Source organism: Sturnira hondurensis, unplaced genomic scaffold (genome assembly GCF_014824575.4).
Source record: "Sturnira hondurensis isolate 20B ecotype Veracruz unplaced genomic scaffold, ASM1482457v3 Scaffold0000451, whole genome shotgun sequence".
Classification (NCBI taxonomy): domain Eukaryota; kingdom Metazoa; phylum Chordata; class Mammalia; order Chiroptera; family Phyllostomidae; genus Sturnira; species Sturnira hondurensis.
In genome coordinates, this window is record NW_028073082.1 from 170,865 (window position 1) to 194,597 (window position 23,733).

General features: G+C 39.2%; 2 protein-coding genes across 2 annotated transcripts; both read right to left on the minus strand.

Annotated features, from left to right (window-relative positions):
- Positions 1-437: 437 nt before the first annotated feature.
- On the minus strand, positions 438-9,349 carry LOC118983478 (zinc finger protein 420-like). The gene is made up of 6 exons (XM_037041042.1): positions 9,335-9,349; positions 7,730-7,856; positions 7,284-7,379; positions 3,221-3,294; positions 1,727-1,970; positions 438-1,642 (listed from the first exon to the last, which is right to left on the minus strand). The coding sequence occupies exons 1-6, from the start codon at positions 9,347-9,349 to the stop codon at positions 438-440; spliced, it is 1,761 nt and encodes a 586-aa protein (XP_036896937.1).
- A 9,307-nt stretch (positions 9,350-18,656) lies between these two features.
- Positions 18,657-20,507, minus strand: LOC118983484 (zinc finger protein 345-like). The gene has a single exon (XM_037041055.1). The coding sequence runs from the start codon at positions 20,505-20,507 to the stop codon at positions 18,657-18,659; it is 1,851 nt and encodes a 616-aa protein (XP_036896950.1).
- Between the last annotated feature and the right edge of the window lie 3,226 nt (positions 20,508-23,733).

Sequence of the window (23,733 nt, forward strand, 5' to 3'; positions counted from 1 at the left end):
TGCATGATCTGATGTCGAAACGTTTTGTCACAGAGTCCACATTTATAAGCCTTGTTTCCAGTACGAGTTTTCTGAAGTTTAGTAAGAGTGGTAAGTGGCTAAAGGCTTAATCCCATTTTGCACATTTAATAGGATTCACTACAGTATAAATGTACTTTGTGATGAATGAGCATTGAGGAGTGTTTGAAGCTTATACCACATAAGGTACACGTATAAGGCATTCCTGTGTTGTGAATTGTTTGATGTTGAGTAAGGTTTGAGGGCTGCAAAGATGCTTTATCAGATGATGAACACTTCCAATTTGAATTTTCCGGTGCTGACAAAGGTTACATTAGAGGTTTAACAATTTACCAAATATTTCACATATACAAGGCTTTTCTCCAGTGTGAATTATATAACATTGAGTAAGGCTTGAAGTCGACCTAAAGACTGCCACATTAAGAAAATTCATTTGACTTTTCTCCAGTGTGAAATTTCAGATGTCGAGTGAGCTGTGAGTTCAGCCTAAAGGCTTTGCCACATTGAGTACATTCATAAGGCTTTTCGCCACTGTGAATTGTTAGATGTTGAGTGAGGTTTGAGATCTGGCTAAAGGCTTTGCCACATTGAGTACATTCATAAGGCTTCTCTCCAGTGTGAATTTTCTCATGTTTATGAAAATTAGAATGGTCTCTAAAGGTTTTCCTACATTGTGTACATTCGTAAGGCTTCTCCCCTGTATGAATGGTCTGATGTTGAGTAAGTGTTGACTGGTGCCTAAAGGCTTTCCCACATTCAGGACATTCAAAAGGTTTTTCTCCACTGTGAATTTTTAGATGTCGAGTGAGGCATGAGAGCTGGCTAAAGGCTTTGCCACATTGTGTACATTCATAAGGCTTCTCTCCAGTATGAATTTTCTTATGTCGAGTAAGTGCTGACCACTGCCTAAAGGCTTTACCACATTTTGTACATTCATAAGGCTTCTCTCCAGTATGAATTTTCTGATGTCGTGTAAGGTTTGAGGTCGTCCTAAAGGTTTTGCCACATTGAATACATTCATAAGGCTTGTCTCCAGTATGAATTTTGTGATGTTGTGTAAGGTGTGAGGTCGTCCGAAAGGTTTTGCCACATTGAATACATTCATAAGGCTTCTCTCCAGTATGAATTTTCTGATGTTTTGTAAGGTGTGAGGTCGTCCTAAAGGTTTTTCCACATTGAATACATTCATAAGGCTTCTCTCCAGTATGAATTTTCTGATGTTTTGTAAGGTGTGAGTTCGTCCTAAAGGTTTTTCCACATTGAATACATTCATAAGGCTTCTCTCCAGTATGAATTTTCTGATGTTGAGTAAGTGTTGACCGGTGCCTAAAGACTTTCCCACATTCAGTACATGCAAAAGGCTTTTCTCCACTGTGAATTTTTAGATGTTCAGTGAGGTGTGAATGCCGGCTAAACGCTTTGCCACATTGACTACAATCATAAGGTTTCTCTCCAGTATGAACTATCTGATGGCATGTAAGGGTTGAGGACCGTGTAAATGTTTTGCCACATTGGGTACATTTATAAGGCTTCCTTCCGGTATGAATTGTCTGATGTCTTGAAAGGGCTGAGATACACCTAAAGGCTTTGCAACATTTTCTGCATTCATAAGACTTCTCTCCCGGATGAATTGTCTGAACTTGTGTGAGGATTGACGACCTCCTGAATGCTTCTGAACATCCTCTACTTGTAGGAGAGTTTTCACCATTATGAAATCTGTCATGCTCAGGAAGATTATAGGACTCTCTAAATTCATTGTCACATGCACTACATTTGAAAAATTTCTCTCCTGTATCAATTTTCTGATGATCATTAACATTTGAGTACTGGCTAAAGGCTTTAGCACATTCTCTACATTCATCAGAGTTGTGTCCCATGTGAACTGTGTGATGATTGGAAAAAGTTGGTGTTATCCAAAACACTTTGCCACATTCTTTACAAATTTCAGTCTTCTGTCCAACATAACTTTTTTTGTGTAGAATTACACCTGAGATCCAGTGACCTGTTTTAGAACAGTCTTCACATTTATGTTCTTTGCTGGGACCTCTTTTGTTAAGTGTATAGAAATTTGACATCTGATTGGAGCATTTCCTACGTGTTAAATATTTGCAAACATTCTCCCTGACAGCTATATTCATTTGTTCAGTCCTGTTTGAGGATTGCTTTAAGCATTGGACATTATGACTTTGCTTGTTTGTCTTCTTCTCAGTAGGAACAACCTGATGAATATTGTGAACTGACGTTTTGTGAAAGACTTTTCCACCGTCATAATGCCTGTCTGCAAGCTGACTCTTTCGCTGGATATTAGCATTTGACTCATGGATAAAATTCTTCCAATGTTCACTGCATTGACTACCTCTGGAATCATCACACACACTCTGGGAAACATTGAACATAGAAAGGCTTTTAGTGACATTTATAATTTCATTAAGCATGTAAACTTATTCCTAAATAACCATGCTGTGATCCCTATAAAACCTTGTTGGTTGTATTAAAAATTATACTCAAGTTCAAGAAAATATTATGCAGTGGAATGAAAGAAAAGATCATTTCTGCAAAAGTACAGCCTTTTCTGAAGAAAGGAAATGTCAAATTCATCACATTTAAGCTTTCTACATGCATTCTAAATGACTACATTGTACAAATTAGTGACTGAAACCTTATCTCCACTCTACATTTCAAACAATTCAAATGATTACCAACATCACAACTTATGAGATATCTTAGATTTTCCAGAATGTCTTTAGAAAAGGGTAGTCAATCTCAATTGTACCATGGGCCACATTAGCCTCATAATTCCCTTCAGTGGGCTGCATATACTTTTAGGACCATGTGAATGTCACTATTCTAATGTAGGGGTAAGAGTTTGGTGATGCCTCCAGGTAAGAAAAAGGTTCTGGTTTAGATAAAAGAAGTTCGAGGGCCAGATTCAGCCTGGAGATCTTGTGTTTGCCATGTGTGATTTAGAAGAATATGTACAGCTAGAATAATATTTTCAGTCTCCCTATTTGGAAATACATTGGTCTATAAAGGTATCTGATTTAAACTGGAAGTTTCCCCAGATTTGTAATATTTTTCACATCTTATATAACCATGAATTTTCATGAATCATTTTTAAAGTGAGTTTTCTCCAATCAATCATGCTTTGCTTCTTGTCATAAACTTCCTCATCAGTATCAAAGTCACAGCTCTCATATCTTACCAGTGCTTCTTCAAAAAATCGTTCTTCTATTCCTGACCTTTCCAGGAAGTACTGGTTCTCTGTAGATGACACAGCTGATAGACACAAAAGAAAGGTTCACAGGTATGACACACTTGTGAATGTACATCGACCTTACAATGAATTTTTAAACAAATCACAGTTTAGAGTATTTTGAATCACTTAAATACTTGCAGGAGAATGAAGTGTGGTGCAATGACAAAAGTCACAAAAAAGGGGAACAATGGCTGTTTACTCTCATAAAACACTGTGCTCATCTCCCTTGACACACAGTGGAAATAGAGTAAATAAATTCCACATTCCCATTGTTTCCAGACACATAGTGTCCAGTGTATTCAATCTTCTCACTGTTGTCCTTTATGTTTCCAATACGTGTTTCTGTTGTGCAGGATACACAGTGCTCAGACACCACATGGTGAATACATTACAGTGCACACTAAAAAGAAAGGGTAATACGTGTAATAACATAGACCAGTGCACTGAAGACCAATGTCAAGCATAAAAAGATATCATGGGCTTTGAAAAAGAAACAGGCATGATATAAATCTTGCAACCCAGAAACACTCAAAACCAAACACCCACCACTTTTTCCCCCCGAAATTAGAGTTTACACTTGGGGTGAATGTTATTTCTTTTTTTACCCCGGAGAAAGCAAGCTCATAAAGCATAGTTGTTTACAGTTATGAAACTCAAAATTATATCAACTAATAGTTTTGGAAGCTAAACCTTGATTAAGCACCAAATCACTAAACAAAAGCTTCTCTTTTAAGACAAAAGTATTGTTCCTCATTTCGCATTTTCAGCAGACATTTCAATTCTTTCCAGGGGAACCAACGCCTCCAGAACCCCATTCTGTGTCATGTATGCATTCAACGTCCTCTGTTTCTGGATAATAAATCAATTCACAAATGAAGTGTGCAATGCCATTATGTTTTTTCACTTCAAACTTTCCTTTGCCAAAACTGAGCAGTACAACACCAACATTTCCTCCGTAATCTTCATCTATGAATTCAGGTGCTACATCTATGAGACCGTTTGTATCCAATGTAGAACGTGCAGCTACCCTTCTATAAACCCCAGCAGCAGAGTGATAAGAATGTTAGATTTTACAAGGGCTTTCTACATTGGTTTCAGTGTGTAATTATTGGCACTGTGTAGGTTATAGCCAGCCACCCACACAGACCCCTTGTTTGGTGTGGTGGGGCAACCGTGGAGCATTATTAATGAGAGTGTGCACGGCCCTCCTCTCCACGTGCGGACCATTTGCTGGACTACATGGTGCACATCTCTTCAGAGCACTGCATAAAAGACAAGTGGGCAAGCAAACCTTGCCACAAAGGAACAGAAAGGCCTGAATCACATCTTTTCAAAAAATGCATTCAATTCAGAAAAGCTACTTTTGAAGATTTTATTTATTTTTAGACAAAACAGAAAGGAACATAAATATGAAGTTGCCTCAGACGTGCCCCCTACTGGGAACATGGCCCACAACCCAGGAAAGTACCCTAACAGGGAATCAAACCAGGAACCTTTGGCTTTGCAAGCTGGCACTCAAGCCAGTGACCCACAACAGGTGGGGACAACATAGAAAAGTTTATATCCGACATACAGTGAATAGAAATTCAGCCATGGACAAAGAGAAAATAAAGACTATTTCTGTGACTCAAAAGACCAAACAGCCATTTACCATTACAAAAGCACAGAAAGAAGCAATGAAAAGAACAAGGAAAAACATAAAGGAATGTGAATTTAAATTTCATGGCAATTGATGTATGGCTGATTCATATTTGCATCATGGCCCACAATGATTAAATACTGATCTTAAAACTATTATTTATTTTCCCAATATGTAAATAAATGCTAAAAAGACAATCAACAGACTTTGAAGAACTTATGATATAAAAGGAATCACCCTGGAAAGTCAGCAGTGATAATGACTGACTGAGACTGAGAGATGCTGGGGTCCAAGTCTTTCTCTTAAAGGGCCTGATGCAGACCTGCAGCTACTCACAGGCTCTGACCTTAAGTCTGGGGAGAGCACATTGAAAGTTGCTAGAGACATTCAGGGAGGTACTCAACTCTCTGGCTTCAGGGCTAAGGCTTGATAGGCAGCCTTCTCTTACACAGATGTCATCTGAGGCACTTCTTCCCTTGCAGAGCTCTCCCAATAAAACAGGTAGAACGTGGTATTTTTGAGTCCCCACCTACCTGGCTAATGCTACAGTCCTGTCCTAGTGATTCCCCGAGATTTTCCAAGACTCCACTTCAGAAATCACCCAAGCCATATCTAGTGGCTTTTCCATTCAAGTGGCTCCCCTTGCCGCATGATGCAGACTCTTCTAAATCTCTCAAAGGTGCTGGATATGCTTTTACGTGCTCTATACTTCTGCCTCAGTAGCCCAGGAAAAACAAAAGAACATTTTCTTTCTACGTTTTTATTGGTGTTCAAATGCAGCTGTCTCCATTTTCCCTCCAACTATCCCACACAACACAACTATCCCCACTGATCTCCATGGTTCCTACCAACTTCTGTTTTTTCCATGTGTCCTCTTTTTATTTGTTTTTGAGGACAGTGTTTTGTTTTTTGTCCCTTCACAGCCCAGCCCACCCCTCCCCAATCCCTCTCATTTCCACTCCTCCATAGTTTTTGTCCATGTGGCCTTTATACATGTTCCTGAAAACTCTTGCCCTCTTTCTTCTCATGATTTCCTCCCAAGTGCCTCTGATCATTGTCAGTTTGTTCATTATTTCAATGTTTCTGTTTATGTTTTTCTTGCTTGTTAGTTTTGACGATTCTTTTCCTCTTATAGGTGAGATAGTATGGTATTTGTCTTTCACCACTTGGCTTATTTCATTACCATAATGCTCTCCAGATTCATCCATGCTGTCCCAAAACCCAGGAGCTCCTTCTACACTAAGAAACCTGAAACACCAACTGAAAAGGACCTATGAACCCCAATGTTAATAACACCACAATTTACATTAGTCACATGCTGGAAGCAACCTAAGCACCCATGAGGAAATCAACGAATCAAGAAACCATAGTACATTTGCTGAAGCACAAGGACATTTTGAAGTGGAACAGAGAACTAAATGGTCTCATACCATATGATATTACCATTAACAGGATTCTAAGCAACAACCAAACAAGCAAGCAAAATATGACCAATGACACTCAAATACGGGACAGGCTGACAGGGTCCAGAGGGGAGAGGGGAGAGAATCATAGAGAAAAAGACGATGGACTCTCATGAACAAGTATAAAGGACACATGGACAATAAGGTGAGGGGCAGAAACGGGAGGAAGCTGGAGAGCACTGGAGAGGCAGGGCTGGGAATGCAAGAGAGAAAAATGCACTTGACCAAGAACTAAATAAAATATAAAATTAAAAAGAAGAAAACTAGACTGTCTCAATTTGTGGAGGTACATTGAGTTGCAAGAGAATCAACGGGTCTAAACTTCAAAGGGATTTGTTTGCAACCTCGAGAGGGTTAAAAATTGTAAGTTCAAAAACATGACATCTGGCCACAGGGTTCCTGTGATATCTGCATCATATTCCACGATCACAACCACTTCCTTCATGAACTCCATTCTTGCCACAAGAACAAAAGGAAAAAAGAAAACGGCTTAATGTACAATTCCTCAAGAACGTGTGCAGTTTTTCCCAGGTCCTCAAAGCAATGACAGTGGAGTCAAACTATGGAGACCCTTAAAATCAAAAAAATGAGTTACTGTATGCACTGCACACTTTGTAAAGATCCTATTTTTTATTTTTAGACAGGGAGGGCTTATGTTGAAACTACTAACACAATAACAGAGGTCACTGCAGTGTAACAGAGGTCACTGCTCGTACATGAAAACATGTACGAGCATGACACACTGTTGGACACCAGCTGGCCCTCTCTGACAGCAACACATACAATCCTGCCTTTCCACAATCCTTTCTCCTGAAGCACAGCTTCTCATAGCATGCCTGAAAGTCTGGCTTCCTCTTTCACCACTGGGTTTCTCACCTGTGACATCTGCACCTCCATTTCCACGTACCTGGGGGGCCGGATATTGACTTTTTTCTGGAAATATCCCAGAGGTCCTTCATTTGCTCCAAAAATGTGACCAGGACTGGCTTAGAAACAACAAGACCTATGGACAAAATAATAATTATTATTTTTCATAATGTCTCCATTTCCAATCCACTTTGAGCTCAGGAAAAAGGGCTGTGGAACATTTAAAATATTCTAGAAGATCATTTTCCAAAATCCTGTCTCCTCATAGTGCCTTAGTCATTCTAAAAACATGTAAATATTTCAGATAATGAGCTGCAAAGGGCTGCAGTTCTCAAACTCTTTATTTTCTCCAAGAGATAACCTCCAAATCCTCCCTTGTGAGCATCAATCTGAAAGTCTACCATACAAAGTAGAGTCCCCAAAAGATGTGAAATAGAAAGAAATCCTGAGGTGGGGAGTAGAAACTCTTAAGGAAATCATTCTCACCCAGGGAGACCAGGTTGCTGTAATTCTCCAACATCACATCCGAGTACAATTTCCGCTGACCTGCGTCTAGACATTCCCACTCCTCTCGACAAAAATCTACTGACACGTCCTTGAAGGTTAAGAATGGCTGATGATAACAACAACAACAAAAAAGAACAGGCATATTTTTCCACAATACACAGGAGAGATCGCACTGTCATCTAACATGAAAACTGTTAGAAGTGGTTTTTACCTAGGAGATATCCTGCATCATTCAGTAAGGCCACTTTGACCCTCTAACACTCTCCAAAGTATTTGGTAACACAAAGAACTGACCATAATACATGTGTCTACAAATCCACTGAAAAGACATTGCTTTTCAGGAAAATAAACTTTAAAATGTAGGAACAGACACAGGTATACTGATTGCTGAGTGTTGTATTTCTATCATTCAGAATCAGCTATGGATACTCCTCAGCTACAAAAGCATGATGAGGTGTAACTGTAAGAAACTTCTTTAGGTTTCATTCAGGCAGCAAGCAATGTACTTTTCTAAAAATGCAGATTCTGCTTCAGGAGTTGTGGGTGGGGCCTGTGTTTCCACATTTTTTCAGAAGCTCACTTGCTTAAGTATGTTTTATTGATTATATTCTCATAATTATCCCATTTTTTCTCCCCTTTCTACCCTCTTGCCCTGAAACCAAGATATCAAGTTGCCAGTGATATCTATGAAATAAATATACGGCCTTCATTTCTCAAGGCAAACAGAAGTTAGAAAGACAACAAAACTGTTCAGATGACCTGTGATAGTTTTTTCACACCCCTCAATAGTTCCCTGTCAGATTACTATAACAGATAAAGGAAAAACTATTAACTTTACACTGAAAAGAACATCTCAGTCAAGTGACTACCAGGTGGATTGGATCCATCCATATCCAGTGACTCAGGCATGCAGAAAAACATGTCCTTATTGGTGTGACACTGCTCTCGAAATACAGAAATAAGAAAGTCATTATGTGAAAATAATCATAAGTAAACACTCACTTTTTCTAATGTCAATCTACATGTACCTCTCATGTTCAGTACACTCATTGTGTATTTAAATAGCAAGACTTCCTTATCAACTCAGCGACAATGTCTATTCTACTGACTCTCGTTTTTCAGAACAGGGATTCTCACTGGAAAATCTGCATTCACTTACATCTGATGTACAGAGGTGATTCTGCAGCCACATGAACTGAAACATATATCCCTTCTCCACCAATACCCTAGCCTCTGAGACCATCCCAGTAAATATATTGCACATGGCTGCATTCCACCTTTCAGTTTTCACTCAGAAGATGTGTTCCCTTTTAGATGGTTACTAATTAAAGGAAGGAATTCTTGACCTTGGGCAGCATAGATAAAGATAATGGACAGAGGGCCCTGGCACATAGACATTAGTACTCTACACAAACTACTGTCCTTGACAAACATAAATAGAAATTGATACTAGTACAAAAATACAACCTCACTACCCAACAACATGAAAGAACAGAAATGAAGGTTTCTGGTTTTTAAGCCAATTATATTAGGAGGAAAAGCAAGCACCAAGCCTCAGATGCAGGAGCAGGGCACATCCTTTACCTGAGAAGCTGCCATATCCTCCTTGTCCTACTGCTCCTCCTCCTCTGGGTTCTGTTCTCAGGAGACCATATGCTGAGGAGTCAAAGTAGCATTGTGAGAATTTGTCTTGAAAGGCAGAGCCTTTTTAACTAATCCCACCACAATCACTGGCAGAACCACCTGGGAAACTTGAATGACACACACTCTCATCTCCTTTGTCCTGAGCAGGCAAGATAATGAGCAGCTACATGGAGACCACACTGAGTTTGTTTTTCTGCATTCCTGTGCTCTCTCCTCACACAGAGGTCCACAAACTGCTACACCAATAAGAACGTGTGTTGCTCTCCTGAACATCGCACCCAAGGGAGCAGTCTGTTATCTCCCCTGAACAAAGCCTGCTCTCCACACTCACAGACACATTCCACAGTCCTCCTACAAATTAATGGGTTCACCTGAGCATCTCCTTGGGCTACTCATTCCACAAGCTTGTCCCACCCAGAGAAGTTTAGCTCTGAGAGGGATCTCAGCTGATGTCACTTTTCCTCAGGTAATCCAATAAAAACCCAAAGGGTTACAGTTGACCTGTAAATAGCCTGCGGAACCCATACTTCGCCTCCAGAATCTGCCCTGCTGTCATTGTACTTGCTTTCACAAATCCTCCAAACCCCTCTCCCTATCTCCAGTGCATCTTATTAAACTCTGAGGATATCTAAGGGGACTTCATCACACCTGCACCCTGGGGAGAAATTCGGGTTCCCTGGCCCGGGTACTGAGAAGTGCACAGATTGGTAGCTCGACTTGACTTGTGACATCAAATGCTTAGGAGTGGGCCGGTTCGCCAGGCAATGTTTCTCTGCAGAAAATTCACAATAGAAGGGGAGAGAAACCTCGGGCAGGAAGGCCTCAGAGTTTCCTCGAAAATTGGCCCTCCAACCCGCAGCCAAGGCGTGAGAGTGTGGGGACGACTCCCCTGTACTCTAGACTCACCATTGTGGAGGCACAGTGGCGAGAATTTTAACCAAAGTAGCCAAACTCGGGCTTCCCGTGCACAGGAATGTGGACTCAGAGGATCCGAATCAATGGGAAACACCGGTCAAAACAATATTCACCCGAAGACTTTGGCTCTATTACTACTTCACCGAGTCTCAAAAATTGCGCAGGCGCAATTTATGTGCATTCACAGGGGTGGGAGTCGGAGTGGAGCACTTCCGGCCATGGGCAGTGCCTGAATAAAGGCCTGAGGATGGTGGAGACCTGCGTGGCAGAGCTGGGAAGAAGTCGCCGGGTTGGGGCCAAGACTCCCCTCTACATGTTTCTCCTTGCTTATATTCTTTCTGTGAACACTCCAGTTTACTTCAGGACCATCTTGTACCGCCTCTACATAATTACAAAATTTGTGAGATTTCTGTTAAAAATGAAGATTCTGATACTCCCATAAATTTTTGATAATTCCTTGACATACTATACTTTTAATCTTTCTCTTACCTTTATATTTACAATATTTTAGTACAGTGTGGCTCTCAATTGAATATATTACCAAAGTCATTAGGGCCCAGCTGGTGTCCAGAAGATTAATGGATGTGGTGGAAAATCCTACAATTCGGTAACCAGGAGTGTCAAATTATAGAGTGGTTGTGAGTAGGATCATATTAGTCTGACTAAAGGGGTCAAAGAGGATGGAAAACACACTAGAAATACTTCTCTCCAACAGGAGAGGAAAACTGCATTGTTCCGTTATAAGAATAGTCTGCCTATGAAAAAAACAACACACATGCTTTAAACATGCACATAGTGCTATAGCAAGACAAAACATTTTGTGGGCCTCCAAGGAATTCTGGATGAATTTTACATGAATTCGAGTGATACAGAAAGTTTATTAACAAGTCCCACCTACTCATGACTCCACTAACAAATGAATATAAACTTCTAATGGGACTCTTCTGATTCAAAACGCTTTGTGGAGTCCAACTCCATGTGCAGAGAAAAAAAGCAGCAATAACACTTCAATATTTTTTCATTCAGTACAAAAAGTTGGTAACCATAGGACTCTGGCCCACAACAAGTGGACAGAGTTTCTGGCTAGAATGTAGCTCAAGGACATATTTTGGGGGATCAGAGGGTGGAATGATCCTTTCCTTGACTCTAGATGACCTGAGAATAAATATCTACCCCTTCTATTTCCTGTCCCTTATTGTACCTACTCACCTCTAGTAGGAAGCATGACTTCCTCCTGAAATAAGCAGTTTACCCCACCTTCTTTCTTTTAAAATGATTTTATTTATTTATTTTTTAGAGAGGTGAAGGGAGAGAGAAAGGGAAGGAGAGAAACACCAGTGGGTGGTTGCCTCTCACATGCCTCCTACTGGGGACCTGGCCTGCAAGTGAAGCATGTGACCTATCTGAGAATTGAACTCCTAACTGTTTGATTCAGAGGCTGGCATTCCGCCCTGAGCCACTCCATCCAGAGCCAAATAAATACTACTGATATGTTTTAAAATATTTCCTTCATGTTTTCCCACTCTGAATGCCTTCAATTCCTATTTTTTTCTCTTCTACTCATCATTGTTCATCCTTATCTTCCTGTTTTTACTTCTTTTTCTTCCTTTTAATTGGATAATATTATAGTCATAGTTTTTGTTAATTTCATCAGGTTACAGTGAGTTTTATGATACAACTTTGTGCAAATGTACACAATACAACTTTGTGTGGAACATGAGTGCTCCCTTTTTAACTACCTACACCCAGCATTTCTAGCAATACATGTCTGGCTTTTGAGGTTTATTCCAAGGTCTTTGTGCTTCTAAGTCTTCCCTGAGAAAAGAAGGCTAGTTCCCCATCCCTACTACATTGTGTGTATAGGAAGAAATGGGAGTCATTTAAGTTAACTAGACTCTTTCTTCAAAGGGCCTGAGGGCAATGTTCTACCTTTAGAGTTTGCCAGGGTTTTCACTTTTACTTCAGAGCACCCCTAAATTATTTCCTAAAGTTCAGTTTAGGACTGAAGAATGAGGCAGAGTTCCACTCTCGAAGTCCTGCCTGCAAATGAATTCCTTCATTTCTGAAGCCAGGACTATTAAAATATGGTGTTAAGTGCAGTGGAAAAGTTAAAATCATCTATCAAAGAAACATATTTATTATTTTGTGATGGGCACAACTTATACGTGTAGTACATTGAATGTCCTGATGGTAAAACTGCTAATGTCCACATTGAGAAAGAAAATGATACACATCATTTTAACATGCAATCTGAACATGAAGAAATGCTAAACAATAGGCTATATATTACCATGGTAAATAGTGCAAGATGGATTCCCCCCAAAATAATCTAAAGAAAGGGCAATTTTAAACTCTAAAATACAATATAGCATTGAGAATAGGAAAAAGTCAGGAAAATAGTTTCAAAACAAAATGCTTTTCCTAATAGGGTCCCAAGTCCCAGCTTTTCTCTTGGAGATAATTCAAGTCCAAACTGCATGAAGCTACCACCTTCCATTTCTTATAAATTGTGTCCTCAAATATACTAGAGACAAGCGTCAGTGAGATGATGGCAACGAAAATCCTAGCACACCATTCGTGGGCATGTAAATTGTTGAATCTACTCTAGAATGAATGTAAACATCCCCTCGTTACTTTAGACAGGAAGCCATTTGCTCAAGACATCCCACTTAGGACACATGGACATGAACTAAAGGGGGAGAATGAGGGGAGGAGAAGGTTGCAGGGTTGACGGTAATGAAGGGAAAAAAGGGGATAACTATAATCGCATAATCAATAAAATATTTTTTAAAAAAGACTTCCCAGTCAGAAAAATTATCCAAAAAATTGAATCTCGGCCTAAAAGATCCATACACATTTATTGGATCATCATTTTCAAAGGGCAACACAAAAAGAACCAGGATTATTTACAATGTATCAGTACTTCAATATTATTTTATGTACGAAGGAATTAGAATGGAATATGTATTATACAACCATACAAGAAATAAATGTTGCCTTTTGCCTATATCCATGAACTGTTTAGAGCATTCTGCTAAATGAAATAAAGGAGAGGTAGGCAAAAATGTATAATCACTCTTATATTTGCATAATCCAAGATAAGAAAGACTAGGGAGTCTGGTCAAGATTCCAGAGAAGGTAAATGATATACTCAAATGCTCCACGAGCACATCAGAAGTAAAACTAAGCTACAGAACAACCATCATTCATAAACCACCTGAAATCTAGCTGAAGAGAAGTCCCAGGAATAAGCAAATAAAATGTACATGGAAATAGGTAGAACGAGCAAAGACATAAAAATTGTTGCTGCCACTGACACCCAGCCATGTGATCTTTAAAAACTGGGAGAAGTAACTGGGCTGCGGAAATTTCCCATGAAGAATGACATGCGTCCTAGCCCCACATGTGTATCCCCTGAGGTCCATGCCACTGGTGGAAAGACAAATCCCCATAAACTCTGGCTTTGGAAACCAGTGAAGGATTGGTAGACATAGATGGCAGGTACCTGGAGACCCATAAGTTCCCCTTAAATGGCATGAGCACCAAATTAGAAGGCCTCAGTCACCGTGAGCTTTGAAATCCTGGCAGGAATTGGACATGCAGAGAGAAAATGAAAGGTCTGGACACATGGTGAGAGTGGGAGGACTCTCAAGAGACAGATGTGATGTCCGAAGTAATTGCTTCCATTCTGAAAGTATGTCCGCCACTAACATGAGACTCGGTAGAATGGGCACCATAACTGTATTTCCTACCACATGCCTACAGCTAGTAGCTCTACTATCCTGACTCCCTGATATGTTGCCCCACCAAGTCTCCAGGATTACCAGAGGTGTTGCAGTGGCTATTCCACAACATGTGGTCTCTGTCCCATCATGCTTCAGACATTTGTAATATCTATGAAAAAGGCCACAACTGTCTTCTACATATCCTGTAACACTTGTTGTGTTGATGCCATCAGCAGCAGGACATGTTGCACAGCTTGTCTTCTTCTGGTCACCTCTAAGACAATCTAAATTAGCAGCCAACTGAAGATCTCTTTGTATCTCATAGGAAGTGGCCTAGAAGGGGGTAAGTGGCAGCACAGGTGGACATCCCAAAGCTAGGACATCTGGCAGACAACTTCACTCCCAACATAGCACCACCCAACCACCTCCTTAAGTAACAAACTGAAGAAGCAGCCTCTGTGGTTATCAGAGTCATAGTGAAGTAAGTCTAGCTTTGAGGGACTGACCCCATAAAAGTAGATGTACCACAGCACTTGGGGTGAAAGGTCAGTTTTTGCTGTCAGTCCTCATAGTCAACTGACCCAGGTATAAATCCATCCCATTTTGGTGATAGGAAATCAAGCCTAAACTATGATGGGAGTGTGTACACTGCCCACAATGGAAAGGAGAGCACAAGTGAAGGCCCCTGATTTGGCGAACAGAAAGATTGTGCCAGTGGATTCTATAGGGCACTCACTACATGAGTCCACTTCACAAAGGGCAAGCAACATAGCAGCTCTACACAATAAATGGAAAAACACAGGGAGGCCGCCAAAGTGAGGATTAAAAACCTTATCCTAATTGAAAGAAGAGTACTTAGAGACACTGAAATTACAAACAATGTGACACTAACCAGAGGGGAATTGGAATGGGATAATGGTGGGAAAGTGGGGAAGGGTTTTCAGGAACAGCTATAAAGGACATATGGACAAAACCAAGGGTAGGTGGAATCAGGGGAGGGAGGTGGGGATGGCTAGGATGGAGGCGAGTGGTGGGGGGTAAATACAGAGGACTGTACTTCAACAACAATAAAATATAAGAGAGAAAGGAATGGCCATTTTATTGGTAAAGAAATATGATAATAAATATTCAGTAAGCAAGTAGATGTCACTACTACACATTTACATTCTAAAATTAATCCAAATTGAAGACTTTGATTCATATTACATGTCAATTTGTAACAGTATAAAATATTTAAGATGTATTGAAAGATAATGTTAGTATATAAAATTAAACTTTGTCGAAGTTATTATCAAAACAATAATAACCAGAACTCTGAAGTTATACTTCTTAGCACTTTAAAATATTATTTTAGAGTTCTTCAAGAAGAGTTGTCTCCACTTTAAAAAATTAGCATTTGCCTTGCTGGCATAGCTCTGTTGGGGGATGCTGGGATGCTAACCAAAGGGTGGCCAATTTGATCGCCAGTGGGGGCACATGTCTGGGTTGTGGGTCAGGTTCTCAGTGGGGACATGTGACAAAAAAAAAAAACAACATTGATTTTTCTCTCCCTCTCTTACTCCCTCCTCCCTTCTCTCTAAAAATAACTAAATAAAATATTTTAAAAACATACTAAAATTGAATTATCATTTGTTAAGCACAGCACTTTGGTATTGGATAGTGAGCAGCAGTTATATAAAAGACCACAAGAGAAACTGAGTGAGACAACTCTATTCCCCAGAGATGTTGGAAGACGTACACAGCAGGCCTATAGTGGCTCCAGTGAGGATGTGGCTGGATGCTGGGAAACTCCAGGAGATCCCAGGACACCTGATTTAGTTCAGGGTCATGTGCAGAGGACTTTGGGGTAACGAGAGCTAAGGTTACATTGTTCAAAATAAACCGTAAAAAGCAATATCTTCATAAAGTGTGGAGCGATCTTATCTACTGGCCATGTGCGGTGAAAGCCTCAGGTGCAAGGAAAACTGTTGCTCAGATCAGTTGGCTGGAAATCAGTTCAAGAAGGGACCACTAATTGTGACTGTGTGAGATGTTATGTACTGTGTGGAATTGCTGAAGAAGATACTGGCAGTTCAAGGCTCCTAGTTACACAAAATAAATTGCATCAATAATGGAGCAGTATTATAAAGTAGCTTAGCTGAACCCTTCAAAAAAGCACATATCATCTATTGTAATTATTGGAATGCTCCATTAGGTACAATGAAATATATCAATAATGAGGATTTTTTTCACATTATTTTGTGTCTAAGGAAACCAAGGAAATAAAGTGTTACTAGCATAACTGCACTGCATTATGGAATGACAAATTGTTATCTATAAACATCAGTGAATTTGGAGATGTAAACACATTCCAGTAAATCCATTTTTATTAATAAAAATAATCAATTCACACGTTATCTAAATAAAGAATTTCAATACAATTTTGTTAGCATTTCTCAAACCAGACTTCCAAGCATTGGGGAGTGTTACTTTCCTTGCATATTAAAATCCAAGAGCGCAGTTTTCTTTGGTTTCTAACTGGAGGCCAACTGTTGAGCAAACGTGACGTACAGCACTGTTATGCACTGACGGTTGAACTGTCGATTTTCCATCACGTATCACTGATGGCTTTTATATTCCAACCACATTAACTAATATTTAACTATGACTATGACGGGGACAGATCAGGATTTTAACAAAATGACATTTTTCGTAAAGGGAGATTTAGAAAAATAGTTAAAATTTATATCGTTTCTATGTCTTAATATAATGCAAAGTAGCATGACTTCCATTGTAACGTACAATAAAATGCTGAGTAACATAAAACAAACAACTTCATTTGAATTTTCAATACATTGAAAAATCATGAGATTTTTCACACATTGTACATTATGCTGTCCTCAACCTATTATACAAATGTAGTCATGAGTGAAGATCACCTAATATACAGGAGTTGACCGGTGGTTAAGGAAACAACAATCACCCCAGTGATTTCACACACAGCAAAAATAAAATCATAGTAGCATTAACTGATAAAAGCCTGGAATCAGTTTAATATTTCCTTCTAAAACATTTCAAATACTGTCAATATACTATAGTTTATATTCTGAGCAATTATACATATCTATTTTTGAATTTTTATTTTTATTTCACTCTTATTCAAGTACAGTTTTCTGTCTTATATTCCCAGCCCTGCCCCCCCCACCAGCGCAGACATCCATCCCCTCCACATTTTCAAGCACATTGGACAGTAACAATTGCTGTTTTTAAACTTTGTGAAATTCTCTGTACTAATATTCTGCTTTACAGCAATAAAGAATTGAAATGTCTGCTGAAAATTGGAAATGAGGAACAATACTTTAGTCTTAAAACAGAAGCTTTTCTTTAGTGATTTGGTGCTTAAACAAGGTTTAGCTTCCAAAAATATTAGTTGATATAATTGTAGAGTTTCATAACTGTAAGGAACTATGCTTTATGAGCTTGCTTTCTCCACGTTGAAAAAAAAAGAAATAACATTCACCCCTAGTTTAAACTCTAATTTTGGGGGAAAAAGTGGTGGGTGGTTGTTTTTGAGAGTTTTTGTGTTCCAAGATTTATATCATGCCTGTTTCTTTTTCAAAGCCCATGATATCTTATTATGCTTGACATTGGTCTTAAACCTATCATTAGCTCTCTACTCTGAATTATGATATTTTGAGCTGCAGTTTTTATTATATACTTTCCTAAATTTTTACACCTTTCAAGCCACTTTCACGTATAACTTCTTTTGGGTTATGAGAACTGTGTTATTTCACAAAAGTCCTTCACTATTTGTGAATATTGAATTCCACCTTTCTGTGCTTTCCCTGATATATAACAAGGCAGTAGATCCAGCTGTACAATTTTCTACAATCTCTGTTTTAATGGTGTGTTTATAGTGTGAATTCTCATATGCCACGTAAGAGGTGAATGTTGAAAAACGTGATTTACAATGTTGGGTATGTTTTGGATATAGAGAAAAATACTGCGGAAGTCTCTATGTTTAAGCAGTTTTTCTCTAGATGGGTGTGTCTCATATTGGGTAATGCACCTCTGATAAAAAATACACTTGTTATATGCACTACTATTTATGGTTTCTCTCCGGTATGCATGATCTGATGTCGAAACGTTTTGTCACATAGTCCACATTTATAAGCCTTGTTTCCAGTACGAGTTTTCTGAAGTTTAGTAAGAGTGGTAAGTGGCTAAAGGCTTAATCCCATTTTGCACTTTTAATAGGATTCACTACAGTATAAATGTACTTTGTGATGAATGATCATTGAGGACTGGTTGAAGCTTATACCACATAAGGTACACGTATAAGGCATTCCTGTGTTGTGAATTGTTTGATGTTGAGTAAGGTTTGAGGGCTGCAAAGATGCTTTATCAGATGCTGAACACTTCCAATTTGAATTTTCCGGTGCTGACACAGGTTACATTAGAGGTTTACCACTTTACCAAATATTTCACATATATAAAGCTTCTCTACAGTGTGAATTATATAACATTGAGTAAGGCTTGATGTCGACCTAAAGACTGCCACATTGAGAAAATTCATTTGACTTCTCTCCAGTATGAAATTTCAGATGTCGAGTGAGTTGTGAGTTCAGCCTAAAGGCTTTGCCTCATTGAGTACATTCATAAGGTTTTTCGCCACTGTGAATTGTTAGATGTTGAGTGAGGTTTGAGATCTGGCTAAAGGCTTTGCCACATTGAGTACATTCATAAGGCTTCTCTCCAGTGTGAATTTTCTCATGTTTATGAAAATTAGAATGGTCTCTAAAGGTTTTCCTACATTGTGTACATTCGTAAGGCTTCTCCCCTGTATGAATGGTCTGATGTTGAGTAAGTGTTGACTGGTGCCTAAAGGCTTTCCCACATTCAGTACATTCAAAAGGTTTTTCTCCACTGTGAATTTTTAGATGTCGAGTGAGGTTCGATAGCTGGCTAAAGGCTGTGCCACATTGTGTACATTCATAAGGCTTCTCTCCAGTATGAATTTTCTGATGTCGTGTAAGGTGTGAGGTCGTCCTAAAGGTTTTGCCACATTGAATACATTCATAAGGCTTCTCTCCAGTATGAATTTTCTGATGTTGTGTAAGGTGTGAGGACCTCCTAAAGCTTTTGCCACATTGAATACATTCATAAGGCTCCTCCCCAGTATGAATTTTCTGATGTTGAGTAAGTGTTGACTGGTGCCTAAAGGGTTTCCCACATTCAGTACATTCAAAAGGTTTTTCTCCACTGTGAATTTTTAGATGTCGAGTGAGGTTGAAGAGCTGGCTAAAGGCTTTGCCACATTGTGTACATTCATAAGGCTTCTCTCCAGAATGAATGTTCTGATGTTTAGTAAGTGTTGACCTCAGCCTAAAGGCTTTCCCACATTCAGCACATTCAAAAGGCTTTTCTCCACTCTGAATTTTTACATGTCGAGTGAGGTGTGATTGCGGGCTAAAGGCTTTGCCACATTCAGTACAATCATAAGGTTTCTCTCCAGTATGAACTGTCTGATGGCATGTAAGGGTTGAGGACAGTGTAAATGTTTTGGCACATTGGGTACATTTATGAGGGTTTCTTCCAGTATGAGTTGTCTGATGTCTTGAAAGGTTTGAGATCCACCTAAAGGCTTTGCAACATTTTCTGCATTCATAAGACTTCTGTCCCGCATGAATTTTCTGAGCTTGTGTGAGGTTTGACGACCTCCTGAATGCTTCTGAACATTCTCTACACATAGGAGAATTTTCACCAGTATGAATTCTGTCATGCTCAGCAAGATTATAGGACTCTCTAAATTTATTGTCACATGCACTACATTTGAAAAATTTCTCTCCTGTATCAATTTTCTTATTATCATTAACATTTGAGGACAGGCTAAAGGCTTTAGCACATTCTCTACATTCATCAGAGTTGTGTCCCATATGCACTGTGTGATGATTAGAAAAGGTTGGTGTTATCCAAAACACTTTGTTACATTCTTTACAAATTTCAGGATTCTGTCCAACATAACTTTTTTTATGTAGAATTACGCCTGAGATCCAGTGACCTGTTTTAGCACAGTCTTCAAATTCATGTTCTTTGCTGGGACCTCTTTTGTTAAGTGTATTGAAATTTGATACTTTATTGAAGCATTTCCTACATGTTAAAAATTTGCAAACATTCTCCCTGACAGCTCTATTCATTTGTGCAGTGCTATTTGAGGATTGCTTTAAGCATTGGACATTATGACTTTGCTTGTTTGTCTTCTTCTCAGTAGGAACAACCTGATGAGTATTGTGAACTGACGTTTTGTCAAAGACTTCTCCATCGTCATAATGGCCATCTGCAAGCTGACTCTTTGGCTGGACAGTAGAATTTGACTCATGGAGAAAAGTCTTCCAATGTTCACTGCATTGACTACCTCTGTGTTCATCACACAAACTCTGGGAAAAATTGAACACATAAAGGCTTTTAGTGGCATCTATAATTTCATTAAGCATGTAAACTTATTCCTAAATAACCATGCTGTGATCCCTATAAAACCTTCTTGGTTGTATTAAAAATTATACCCAAGTTCAAGAAAATATTATGCAGTGGAATAAAAAAACAAGCATTTCTGCAAAAGTACAGCATTTTCTGAAGAAAGGAAATGTCAAATTCATCACATTTAAGCTTTCTACATGCATTCTAAATGACTACATTTTACAAATTAGTGACTGAAAACTTATTCCCACTCTACATTTCAAACAATTCAAATGATTACCAACACCACAACTTATGAGATATCTTAGATTTTCCAGAATGTCTTTTGAAAATGGTAGTCAGTCTCAGTTCTACCATGGGCCACTTCAGCCTCATCATTCCCTTCAGTGGGCTGCATATACTTTTAGGACCATGTGAATGTTACTATTCTAATGTAGGGGGGGCAAGGAGTTTAGTGATGCCTCCAGGTAAGGAAAAGGTTCTGGGTGGGATAAAAGAAGGTCGAGGGCCAGATTCAGCCTGGAGATCTTGTGTTTGCCATGTGTGCTTTAGAAGAATATGTACAGCTAGAATAATATTTTCAGTCTTCCTATTTGGAAATACATTGGTATGTAAAGGTATCTGATTTAAAGTGGAAGTTTTCCCAGATTTGTAATATTTTTCACCTCTTATATAACCACGATTTTTCATGAATCATTTTTAAAGTGAGTTTTCTCCATTCAATCATGCTTTGTTTCTTGTCATAAACTTCCTTATGAGTATCAAAGGCACAGCTCTCATATCTTACCAGTGTTTCTTCAAAAAATGGTTCTTCTATTCCTGACCTTTCCAGGAAGTACTGGTTCTCTGTAGATGACACAGCTGATAGACACAAAAGGAAGGTTCACATGTATGACACACAGGTGAATATACATTGACCTTACAAGGAATTTTTAAACAAATCACAGTTTTGAGTACTTCAAATCACTTAAATACTTGCAGGAGGATGAAGTGTGGTGCAATGACAAAAGTCACAAAAAAAGGGGAACAATGGCTGCTTACTCTCATAAAACACTGTGCTCATCTCCCTTGACACACAATGAAAATAGAGTAAATAAACTCCACATTCCCATTGTTTCCAGACACATAGTGTCCAGTGTATTCAATGATGTCACTCTTGTCCTCCATGTTCCCAATACGTGTTTCTGTTGTGCAGGACACATAGTGCTCAGGCCATAACACTACATGGTGAACACATTACAGTGCACACTAAAAAGAAAGGGTAATATTTGAAATAACACCGACCCGTGTTATCATAATTCAGAGTAGAGAGCTAATGATACGTTTCAGACCAATGTCAAGCATAATAAGATATCATGGGCTTTGAAAAAGAAACAGGCATGATATAAATCTTGCAACCCAGAAACACTCAAAATCAAACACCCACCACTTTTTTCCCCAGAAATTAGAGTTTAAACTAGGGGTGAATGTTATTTAATTTTTTTCAACCTGGGGAAAGCAAGCTCATAAAGCATAGTTCCTTACAATTATGAAACTCTTCAATTATATCAATTAATATTTTTGGAAGCTAAACCTTGTTTAAGCACCAAATCACTAAAGAAAAGCTTCTCTTTTAAGACAAAAGTATTGTTCCTCATTTCCTATTTTCAGCAGACATTTCAATTCTTTCCAGTGGAACCAACGCTTCCAGAACACCATTCTGTGTCATCCATACATTCAACCTCCTCTGTTTCTGGATAATAAATCCATTGAGAAATGAAGTGTGCAATGCCATTATGTTTTTTAACTTCAAACTTTCCTTTGCCAAAATTGAGTAGTACAACACCAACATTTCCTCCGTAATCTTCATCTATGAAATCACCTGCTACATCTATGAGGCCATTTGTATCCAATCTAGAACGTGCAGCTACTCTTCCATAAAACCCAGCAGCAGAGTGATATGAACGTTGGATTTTACAAGGGCTTCCTACTTTGGTTGCAGTGTGCAATTATTGGCAGTGTGTAGGTTATAGCCAGCCACCCACATAGACCCCTTGGTTGGGGTGGTGGGGCAACCCTGGAGCATTATTAATTAGAGTGTGCACCGCCCTCCTCTCCAAGTGGGGATCATTTGCTGGACCAGATGGTGCACATCTCTTCAGAGCACAGCATAAAAGAGAAGTACGCAAGCACAGCTGGCCACAAAGGAACAGAAACGCCTGAATCAGATCTTTTCAAAAATTACATTCAATTCAGAAAAGCTACTTTTGAAGATTTTATTTATTTTTAGACAAAACAGAAAGGATGGTGAGAGACATAAATGTGAAGTTGCCTCAGACGTGCCCCCTACTGGGAACACGGCCCACAACCCAGGAATGTACCCCAAGTGGGAATCAAACCAGGAATCTTTGGCTTTGCAAGGTGGCACGCAAGGCAGTGACCCACGACAGGTGGGGCCAACATAGAAAAGTTTATATCCGACATACAGTGAATACAAATTCAGCCATGGACAAAGAGAAAATAAAGATTATTTCTGTGACTCAAAAGAACAAACAGCCATTTACCATTACAAAAGCACAGAAACAAGCAATGAAAAGAATAAGGAAAAACAAAGGAATGTGAATTTAAATTTCATGGCAATTGATGTATGGCTGATTCATATTTGAATCATGTCCCACAATGATTAAGTACTTATCTTAAAATTATCATTTATTTTTCCAATAGGTAAATAAATGCTAAAAAGTCAATCAACAACCTTTGAAGAACTTATGATATAAAAGGAATCACCCTGGAAAGTCAGCAGTGATAATGACTGACTGAGACTGAGAGATGCTGGAGTCCAAGTCTTTCTCTTAAAGGGCCTGATGCAGAGCTGCAGCTGCTCACAGGCTCTGACCTTAAGCCTGGGGAGAGCAGACTGAAAGTTGCTAGAGACATTCAGGGAGGTACTCAACTCTCTGGCTTCAGGGCTAAGGCTGGATAGGCAGCCTTCTCCTACACAGATGTCATCTGAGGCCCTTCTTCCCTTGCAGAACTCTAACAATAAAACAGGTAGAAGGTGCTATATGTGAGTCCCCACCTGCCTGGCTAATGCTACAGTCCTGTCCTAGTGATTCCGCGAGATTTTCCAAGACTCCACTTCAGAAATCACCCAAGCCATATCCACTGGCTTTTCCATTCAAGTGGCCCCCCTTGACGCATGATGCAGACTCTTCTAAATCTCTCAAAGCTGCTGGATATGCTTTTACGTGCTCTATACTTCTG